This window comes from Falco naumanni, chromosome Z, assembly GCF_017639655.2.
Source record: "Falco naumanni isolate bFalNau1 chromosome Z, bFalNau1.pat, whole genome shotgun sequence".
NCBI lineage: Eukaryota > Metazoa > Chordata > Aves > Falconiformes > Falconidae > Falco > Falco naumanni.
This window is the reverse complement of record NC_054080.1, coordinates 77,152,545-77,163,924: the sequence shown is the minus strand read 5'-3', so window position 1 is coordinate 77,163,924 and position 11,380 is coordinate 77,152,545. Positions and strand designations below refer to the sequence as shown.

Here is an 11,380-nt window from a genome sequence, read left to right as displayed (position 1 = left end):
AGATTCATGCTCCATCCCAAACTGAATCCTGAGATTTATTTATTTTTTTCCCTGCTTGGTATTTCTACTTCACATGATTTCTTCCTCCACAACTCTTCAAAATTTTGTAGGGTTTCCTGGTTTCTCTCACAGACTTTCTGCTTCCAAGAAACAAAGCCATGATCTGAAGTGCAACGAGAGCAGGTATCCAGCCCAACACCTCCAAAGAATGTTCCTGAAAGTGTCAAAAGAGAAATACTGTGCAGAATGAAGCCAGGCTGCTACCATTCACAGCAACAGCACCTAGAACTGGGCATTCTGCTCTACTGTAAACCCTTCAAGACACATAAATACCAGAGAAAATTCAGACACAGACATCCTAAATCATCCAGGGGCTGGAAAACAGACAGTAGGACACAAGGCATAAAGGACCCCATCTCATCAAAGAGAAGGCTGAACGGGGAGTTTATCAGTGTGTTTGGGACACTTACTGTCTGACGACAGGGGAACTTTGCAATCCTGCTTCTGAAGGCACAACCAAGTCCAGCAGCTGGAAAATAAGGTTAGACAAACTCAACCTCAAAATAAGGCAGTTTTGTAGCAGCAAGGATAATAAAACACTGGAAGATTTTGACAAGGTGCTTTTAAAATTTCAATGCAACTTCAGCACAGTCAACTCCAGCTTAAGAAACAACCAGCTTTTGTGTCTGAATTCATCTTGTTCTTCCCTTCCTTACCAGGCCTAGCAGAGCAGAGGGGTTCCTACATTGTCCTTAAGGCTCATGACATCCGACACTTTGTGTTTGGACAATGGCTTTAATCAAAGGCACATTTCAAGGTCTTAAAGTAGTTGCTAGTAAGCAATCAGGAAAGATAACTTTTTCCAATTTTTCATTTTCCTCCTTTCTGCTGAGAGGAGACCAGAAAGAACGAACATACGCTCTCAAGACTGGTTATGGAATCCTATGAGTAAATATTTTTTTTTCGCATACTCAGAATGACTCCTGAATTAAGGAAAATAGGAACTCACGGCTCTCGCTGCAGCTTGTGGATTGGTTTGTCTGCTGGGACTGTCTGGGCATCTCTCACCTCACATATGCCAGGGCTTCACCTCTCAGTGACATCCGAGTTTCTCCCACTTAGTTCCTCCATGCCTGAAACGACCCTTTCGAAGCCTCAAAATATATGAAGTCTGAAAGCTTCAGTTTCTGTTAGATGGGAATGACTGGCTGATATGTTTCTGCTCTTACAGCTTACAGTTCACAGACAAATTATTGGTGGGTACGTCCAGCGCCTTCTGCTGCAGGCACTAACATAAGTCACAGTCCCTCTGAGATGTGGTAGTAAACACATGTCACCAGCAGCAGAACCCAAGCCGTGGCGCGGAGGGAGGCAAATTGGCTTCCCCAGAGCTGGGAATCAAATCCTGTTCCCCCACATCCCCCTCCTCTTGCTGCAGCTGGGATGCAGTAGCATCCCCCGTGAACAGCTGTGGGAGCCACTAAGCACTAACACTGACCAGATCCAGTTTCTTGCTCTTTTTTAGCTGTCTTCTGCTTCAAAACGCTCTCCTGAAGGATCACAGGAAAGCTCTGCTACACAACCATGCCAAAGTTGCTCAAGGTAGCCTGTTCTCTCACAGCTACATGCAGCCACAATATTGTAAAATGTTTATTGCCCTTCTGAGCAGAAACGCCATCAAGTAGGCAGGGAGCAGGTATGGATTGCGAGAGACATTTTCCAGATGAAAGCCACCCAGTCAGAGCAGCCTTCTCTGCTTCTGCCAGTTGAAATCACCTCATTCAATATTCTGTGTTGTCTTATGTAGCATGCAGTTATGTAAATTTATAAATCATACACTAATTAGCACACAATTTCATATATTTAGTGACAGTGAAAAAGGAGGTTTCTAACTAACCAGGCTGTGCTCTCTCCCCCCTCAGATGGTACAAATTCAAACACCGCCTGAAGGTTGTATTTCAGAAAATCTCTGCTGCAACTTTTAGAGTTTAACCCCAGGCTCATGTGTGCTTTCAAGGGATATCTTTCAGATATCTCAGGATCAATCTTTCCCAAGCATAGCTAAGCGCTTTCCTTCCTTAACACCAAACCTCAACATCTCATTGGATCACTGCAAATTTTGTTTTGCTTGTTTCTCCCTTGTCCAGATTCTTGCTATATCCAGTCTCACATTCTTGTCATCTATGTCTGCAACGTCATCCCTTGCCAGCAATTAAATCCAGCCCATGCCGGGGTTATACCGGGTTCTGCCCTATCACCCTCCTTGTGCTCTGGCCTCCCTGCCTAGCTGCTCTAAAGGGGAGCAGCTAAAGTTAGGCCATTTCCTTCTTTCCCTTATTTGTCAGGTATCTGTTGCTGCCCAAATGCAGGCGCACTCTGCGATTTGGACACGGAGTGGGGACTCACATGCCTCTTACAGGAACCAGCACATGAAGACATTTTTACTCCAGGATATAAGCACAAACTTCTCCTTCATCAGCTTACTATATTTTAACAACTCGTCTCTACCATCTGGCTCAGCTCAACTCAACCTATACCTTCTGTCATCCCTTGGTACAGTTCTGTACCTTGGGTCCTTTCTTGCCTTCACCTCCATCCTTTGTTCTTTACTCTTTAATTCCACCTTTTAGTCCCAAAGCATGGTGCAGGCTCTTCCCTTCTCTTCTCTTTTGTATTCTGAGACTTCTCCCCCATTTCATGGTCCAAAAGAGGTCTCACTCTTTCTCAAGCAAAACCCTGGCGAAGAAAAGAAGGTTTAAACCAGTATCTCATATATCTTAGCAAACTGGGGATTCACAATATATGTGACATGATGATATGGAACATATTGTCAGTGGCAGAACAGACATCTGAGCTGGACAAAACAAACCAGAAGCTAAGTCAAATAACAGTCCGGAAGAATAAATGAAACCCCCATATAATTTATTCGATTAAGACCTCGCATACATATATAAAGGTATGTTCAAGACAGGATTCAACAGCGTGACTGGAGAGGCTAGGGGTGGAAAGCGTGTGATTGCTACAGGTCCACTGCGTGCAAGGTGCACAAACGCAAGACCACCCAAGCACTCATCAAGCGTGTGTGTACGAGCCACTCGGAAAGAACACAAGGCGAAGGCATAGGTGGGAGCCTCAGCTCCACAAAGCCTCGTGTAAAACACAGCCCGATGTGTAGCTGAAGCATATTGACGGGAACACTGGACAAACAGTCTATGGCTTGACGGACTCCCCAACCGCAGCTTCCTAATATAGGAGCTTAAAAGCAAGTGATTGCTTTTGCTAGTTTAATTTTTGCTTTTCCTCTACTGTTTTAGCAGATGGAAAACATTCCCCTCCCAGTCCCAGCTACTGATTTTGTCCTTTCTTGTTTGACAACCATTGATTTTTTTTCTTCTAAGGCTATAAATGTTTTAATAACTTCAACTTTGTAGTGCCTCATGGCAAAATATCTTCGCTTGCACTGACTGCTAAACACTATTCCTAATGTACTGCTGATAATTAGAGTAACAGCCAGCATTACAAAAAATGACTTTTCACAGGGTCCACCAAATTAATAGCTTTTGTTTCTTCATCCACATCTCACAGTTAAAACATGTACATCTTCACCCATCAGATGTTTCAACCACCTTAATTCTAGAAATCTTTGCTGCATAAAGGTATGCCTCCCATGTAGCTGACGGACAGCACCTTAAGCACAGAGCCCACAAACCTGACAATGTTCTTTTAAAAAGAGCTGCTACCAAAACCAGATTAAAGTCAAAAGTCACCCTCAGAATTACAATTGTTAATAGGCAAAATGCATCCTAAGGAATCCTAAAGCAGTGAAATATTAGCACCCACAAAGAACCAAAGAATAGAATGCTCCCACACAATGTTCTCGACTGGGTACACAAAGGAACCTTTCAAGAGATATACATACACATATTTTTTTGTTGTTTCAAAAGGTCAGTTAGCATTTATTAGAAAAGGCAATTAATGTTTCAGTCAAACTGGAAAAAAAAGAGAAGCAATTGGACTGAAATCAGATAAATGTTTCTTTATAAATACCAAACTTTAACAAAAACAAAAAAAAACCTCAAAAAACACCATAAACTAGTCCCAAACCCTAAGACCTATGTGTTGGTCATTTCTTCATGGTTATCCACAGATTTCCTACTGCTCCTTGTACATTTTTCTCTTCTGTCCCCTCCCTTTCTCTGCCCTCGTAAAGAACCAGACTATTCAGCAGAATGAAAAAAACTATATCCCCATCTGCTATACCTGGGTCAGGGCACCGAATCTATCTTTGGGGCTTTAAGCAGAAATGTGTGCCTTTGCAGGCTCAGGGAGAAGAACAACAGGGACATCCAACAGCAAACAGACATATTCAAAAGAACTACAACAATTCACTAACAACAGGAGAGACCAAGCAGGGCCTTTCCACAGTAGTCATTTCCTAGTCCAGCAGTGCTGCTGCCCTCCTTTAAACTTCTCCAAGCTGCTGTTGAATTTCAGCTAGGGAGTACAGAAAGGGTGTCACCTAATTTGTGATCAAGACTGGGCCCGAATGAAGCAGTTCAGAGTAACCTGAGGTTCATCTTCCCCTTCATTCTCCTTTTGTTTCCCTGCTGTAAGAACGTGGTGCTGCCCGGGGCACGTGCTTGATATCCTGCACTGATGCTCTCGTCAGAGATGCACCGCGGGCCTCACTGCGAAGCCTGGCTAGCTCCTCGCAGAGCAGCAAACGTTGCAGAGGAGTGAACACGTGAAAGGCAGGCAGCAGCGATACCCCAGGGATCAGTACAGCAACTCGCTGCCATTAAGATAACCAGGGTTGCCTAAAGAGACTGTCGGAAAAGCTGTACTGGCCCACAAAGTGTTGTTTGGGAGCAAATGGCCTAGAACTTGCCCATACTGGCTCAATTCTACCTTTCCCTTGCTGCAATTTTACTGTGCAAAATGAGTATTTTAGCCTTATATTTCTAGGAACATATGCCGGTGGCTACTGTTACAATAAAATATGAACACTGCATTGTGGAGAAAATGACCATTAATCCTGTAATCTGCAGTCATTTTTACCAATTCGGCACATTTCTTTAAATAACCAAGTACATGCAGTAGATGGAAGTGCATTTAAATAAACTGAAATAGATATAGCATGAATAATTAAAGCCAGCAGGGAAATGTGCATTGTGAGCTGCTCGTGGAAATAATTACTGATTTGTCTTATTTACAGTGGAGTCTGGATACAGGATCAAAATATTGCAAGTTAGTGAAAATGTCTTAAGATCATTCTTATACTACCACTACAATATATTTCATCTTGAAAAGTACATCAAACAGGTTTTGGACCATTACAATGTCTGACTGTGTTCTGCTATTTCAGGGTTAGGTTACCCAGCACATAAACTCTGTCAAATAGCACTGATTTAAAGAGGAAAATATTTCAGACAGATGCCTAGTACATCAACCTGCAGCATTGTCTATTAATGTTATTAGACACTGTATATTTGAGCTTACAATATACCCCTTAAAACCCCAGCTTGTTAAATATTGGAATGTTGATCATAAAGTCACTGAAAAAAATACTAAAGTGCTTGTACCTTTATAACATGACAGGTTTTAAACAGGCTTGTTTAATTAGAAAATAATCTATTTTGAATGTGGTGGCTCTTGAATGTCAGGCAGCTCTTGCAACTGCTTTAGAGCTAAAAATCAATAATGAGATATACTTCTGATAAAAGGCTGGAAAAACTGACTTCAATCTATTAGAAAATGTTGTAGATCTTAAAAATTCTATTTTAGAATGATTACTTGGCACATGAAAGGATTAGAAAAAAAAGTTAACGATGTCTGATTGGTCAACCCCACCAATGTTCTTGCACCATGATTACTAAACCCAAAATGAAACTGGATGCTAATCAGTTATGTGTTAGAAGAAGGAAGACAGGCAGTTGCCACTCAAATATAACACAAACAAATCAGCAATGAAAAGGTCCTAAAAATTCTAGAGAAGGGCTGTAGAACAATGAGGTGAATCAAATGAAGAAAATATCCTCGAGGAGCTGGCTCTCCTCTAGCTCATCTGCTCTGCTTCTGGAGCTTTGTGGGGTCTGGCACCAAGACGATGGCCTGTAGTTCCCACGACGAGGCATGTGCATTTTGTTCCTGTCATAAGATTCTCTGCAGAGGTGTCCTGGGGCAGATGTTGGACTCATAGTTTCAACCAGGTCAAGACGACAGGCTTTGTACCTGCAGAAACACACCAAGAAAATGGAGCTCCATTAACCGTCAGAACATCACACAGGAATTTAATCCAGTCATAATTCAGACTAGACCCAGATTCGTCTGATGGGGGCTACCACCACAGAACAAATTTTGCTGTATTGTTCCTATGAGGAATACCAACACAGAGGTAGTGAAGAAGAGGTGAGCAAAGCATGGGTGCTCAGGTTACTTCAAGCTGTTCTGTCAGCTTTTCCATTTCAGGTGTGTAATGTCTTAGTTGTACTCTGGAGACTGAGAACAGACTTCAGATATGACAGTCAAATACACTTAACAGGTACAAGGCAGACCCACACAGGTTATGGTAAAGTGACTTATTATACACATGCTGCACTTTTTTGAATAGGCCTCTACACTTGATTTAGTTTCCCAGGGATTCGAAAACAGCAGGAGACTTTATTATTATTGCCAGAAACTACACATGCTTCCTGTAAATCTCTGTGCACTATATAGAATCTGTCTGGTGGAAGCACTGAAGGAATATAATCTAAGCAAGGCAATACAAAAATCAACACTTGAGGCACCAAGAGAAAAGGCAAAGGTGCTAAACATTACTCAGGCTGTCCTTTAAGTGTAAGTACGGATGTGGGGGGAGGTTGCGAGCCCATGCTAGCTAGTAACGCACACTGAATAATGGCAGTTACTTCAGACAGAGACTTCCTATTAATATTCACACAAGACAAGACCTGATCTAAATACCAGTACAGGATTGATCATTACAATATATTTTCTCCTGTCCAATTTTAAATGTCTTAACTAATACCATTTCCACTGCTTCCCCAGGGAGGCTGTTCTCCAGTCTAGGAGATATCACTCAAGAGTTTTACCCAGAAGTCCCCTTTGTTCCATCCTGTTGTTAGCACCAACCCGCCTGAAGAAATAATTCGCATGTTCAATGACTTACACGCACAGAACATTATTCACGGCACCCAACCCAAGGTATCAGCATAACTGGTCCGTTTCCATAGGGGCCCCCCCTTGCAAGCAGAAGGGGTTCATGCATAGTGTGAGGAAACATCTCAAGCTGTTTCCTGCTGTAAGAAGACCCCCTGTTTTTCCTTTCAGGACAGTGGGAGTCTAGGAAGACTAAGCAACTAGGTCAGTCAGACAACTAGGGTAGGTTCCTGAACTCAGATGGGATGAAAAATTCTTACATACAAATATCCACAACGGTTTATTGGTGGAAAGATTCACAGCAGCTAATGTATCTCCCAGAGGTAGACTACGTCTTGTGCTGTCCAATAGCATCATGCAGCAGCAACATCAGCTAAAAACCCCTCCTTCCCTAAACTAGTGACAATATGCAAAATCTCCTCCATTAGCTCCAGCAGTGAGTGCTATGAACCGACCGTCATCAGAAACCTGACCACAACAAGGTTAAGTCTGAGACACAGAAATACTTCCTCCGCACAAAAGAGTTAACTGAGGTACTGATGGGTTAATGCTGATGTTAATGCCAGCCACGGGAGTTATGCTATGACTACGTGGAACAGTCAGCACTTTCGTTTCCTTCATTTTATATTGTTTCTTCCAATTGGATAGTCACCATCATTTATAACACAGTCTGACTTGACATTACTGCCTCGCAGGGCTCTCTCCTATATTTGACTACCTACAGATTTTTTTTTTACTTTCCTTTGGATGTATTAGCTTGCATTTCACCCAATCAGAAACACATTCTGCAAATTTATTTTTCACATTTTTAGCTTGCCTACATGTCTTTCTATTATCTGTCTGATTAAATCACCCCTAACAGCCAAAAATAAGTAACAAAGCCACAACGATAAAAAATAATACAGCTTTGTTTCAACTAGACCATGTAAGTGGCTAACCCTATGCAAATGTCATGCCTTACAGTTAGCCTAATTAAAACTTTTGGAAGAACATAGGGGGTTTGGGCAGCCAAGCAAGACCATTTTAGAGGGGTCTGTTGTTTGTATTAGCATTGAGAAAGTACCCTCTAAAAACTGAGGCTCCTTAAAGACATCTTTAACGTATGATAGAATAAGCCACACTGATAGTGAGAACTAGCACACAGCTATATTAGACTTTTCACATAGAGAAAGTTTTGGACTAGACTCTATATAGATATACACAGATGCTTTGAACCCCAAAGAAACCCAGTTAACACATATACTGGTTTCATTAGCCACACCTAAAACTTCTTTTTTAGATTAATCTAGTCTAGCATACAAATGCTTATCTCCTCTGACTGTAGTGCTATCACAAAATTTCAATTTCTCCAGCAGCCACATTCAATCACAGATTAGGTAGGGGGAAACCAAACCAGCCAGTGCATTTATAGCAAATGTGCAGGCCCTAGATTTCAGCAGTACCTTCGAGTTCATTTCTTCTGCAAGTTTATCTAAGTTTTACAGCATTTCTGCTATCAGGAAGGCTAAATGATTTGGCAGATTACAAGCACAGCAAATAGCAAAGATTATGTAAAAGACCAGGTGTTGTAAATCAGTCTATTTGACACCGCAGTTATATATGCAATAAAGTGAATGAACTCTGCTAACAGAGCACCATCTGATAAAAAGAATGCTCCTTGCAGGTATTTAGTGTTTAATCCCATGATAATGGTTTGCCCTGGTTTGTCTAGGCAACATAGACAGCATCTGGCTGGAGGCAACAGAGTAGACCTAGAATGGTTTGAAGCTCACAAAGACAATTTTCTCACCATTTATTTGTATCCGAATATTTAAAGAGACACAATCAAAATTCTCAAATCCTGAAATCCAACTTTCTGTAAAACCAGGATGTGTATCCCTTGCATGATTTTAATAAGTGCATAAGTAAAAACAGGCTTTATTACTATGACACTTAATGGCTTCAATAAAGTCAAAGCTGTGCTGCAGGATCAGGCACCCAAGTCAGGACATTTCATACAGGAAAACTGATCAGGCAAACTTGCCTGGTGAATACTGAATGCTCTTTTAATACAAATTAACAATTAAGGGTGCCCTCATATTGTCCATGCTTCCCAAGGAGAAAAATTCCCAAACATTCTGCGGAAGTACCACACTGTACATTAAGCCACATAGAGAAATTCCTCACGTATAGATGTTCAACCAAGCAATCAAATGTCCCATCATTGCTAGATGCTTACACACATTTTCGTTGATGGGTTTTGCCTTTTCAACAGAAGGAAAAGGAGGTGGGCAACTATCCCTTTAAGGATAATGACAATTCAGTCTGTCTTCACCTTTTTGATACACTTGCCAGTGTGCTGGGCAGTCAAGATCACTGCTGCAACAGACTGGAAAACAATCTCTTTTCTAAGCCTAGTTTTGACACTTTTCCCATGTATATTTTCTCATCTAACTTCCATGAGCTTGAGAGTCTGCATGTTTCATAATGGGAAAAGAAAATCTGTAAAGTCAAAAACCTTGGATTAGAAGTCTAACTATTTAGACAGCTAAAGCTTGGTGAAAGTAATCTTATCATAAAGTCTACCAAAATTGCATCAGGAAAGGGAACACAAAGAATTAGTGTATAAAGCATGAGGAAGGCAGGGCCACGTCCAAGAGGACAGAGATGTGAGTAGAGAGAACAGACAAAGGTAAGCTTTAAAGTTCTTCTTTCAATGAAGTAGTTTAAACTTTGCTTTTAATGTAGTAGAACTCCAAATATGGCTCAGAGAGCAGCATGGAGATGTCCAAACGGTCTGAGAGGTAGGTACCACCAGGATCAAGCCAGTACAACTGGATCAGCGCAGAACTGTGACCTGGGTGGCTAAATACACCCTGATCATGCACTACAGAGTGCTGTAACAGTATTCCCTTAATCTCTTCTGTACAATTAACATGGGTTACGGGAAATTCGGCTCCTCAGCCACTAAAGTGCTTCTGGAAATTTTATTAGAAACTTTCAGCATTGGCTCCTAATTAGATAAGTAGCGAGTAGAGTTTATAAACTCTTCATGTAAAATAATTTTGTAGTCCATCACTAAGGTAACAGGAAACACCATAAAGGATTGCAATTCAGAACAGCTAATTAAAAGTTCACATTTAAAAGAGGGAAACTATAAAAATAAACACAAGCTGGCACCAAGCCAAATCCTTCCTTCTGTGGTGTTTCTGTTTCACTGCCTGCACAGTAGGAATACAACTCTCTATAAACATCTACAGGTGCATCTTACTTTGTACTATGTTTCACACTGAAAGGGAAGGAAGGCTCTCTCATTTTTATGACAAACACACAAATGTGGCTTTTGCTCTGGGAACCAGAGAATAAGACCACTTATTCCCAGGATGGTTGCTGAGAAATCACCTGAAAAACACTTGGTATTCTGTCTAATAAAACTTGCTAGGCAATCAAAAGTTCAGACAGTCCCACAATGTACAGTACCTTAAAAATGGTCAGATTATGCAAAAGTAATGTACAGAGCTCATTACAGCACAAGATATAAGAGAGAATGGTGTTCCTGAAGGTAACCACAGAGCATCCTTGCATCAACAGGCTGAACAGTGATGTTTGTTTATTTATTTAGACATCTGGGATATGTCATTGAATTTTTAATGTTTGTGTATTTCCCATTGCTAGTAAAATACATTTCTTACATGCTGCTCGATTTTTAGACTACACTATTGTATTTTCATACTGTGCAGCCCCCTTTAACTAATAATATCATTTGTTCCTTCCTGAAAAATCGCAGAACCCCAAACGAGTTTGATACTTGGAGAAGCAGGAATTTTCCCATGAGGCAAAATAACTAAACTTATTAGAGTCATAAATACTCTGGCAGTGAGATATATGTATATTTCTTTAAACAAGCAGTGTCAGATATTATTTGATCACTATGTTCAGTGATATCTTTTCATTTACAGTCTCTGAAAATTTATTCTTCAACCATAAATGTGTACAAAACACACAGAATGTCTCTTCTGCAAGGTGATGGCATTTCAACAAAGCATACTGGCAATACGGTTTTGGAGATTAGTAGCCGTACAGGCTTACTTTATTTAACTGTATATACCAGAGGAAATAAAAAGGTTTATTTTTATACTCCTGCTTATATTTTCAACATAAAGTTCAAAGTGATTTACTAATGTTACATGAATTGCCTTTGAATTACAGTACAGTATTGTACCTAAGTACAAAGCCTAACACT

At 40.8% G+C, this 11,380-nt stretch overlaps 1 protein-coding gene across 2 annotated transcripts in view; it reads right to left on the bottom strand.

The window, feature by feature from the left end:
- Positions 1-2,905: 2,905 nt before the first annotated feature.
- KIAA1328 (KIAA1328 ortholog) overlaps positions 2,906-11,380 on the bottom strand; it is a 188,001-nt gene continuing 179,526 nt past the window's right edge. For both annotated transcript variants that reach the window (XM_040579275.1, XM_040579276.1), the window contains one exon: positions 2,906-6,231. In XM_040579275.1, the coding sequence (XP_040435209.1) occupies positions 6,018-6,231 (214 nt within the window). In that variant the 3' untranslated portion in view covers positions 2,906-6,017. The remainder of the gene's footprint in view (positions 6,232-11,380) is intronic.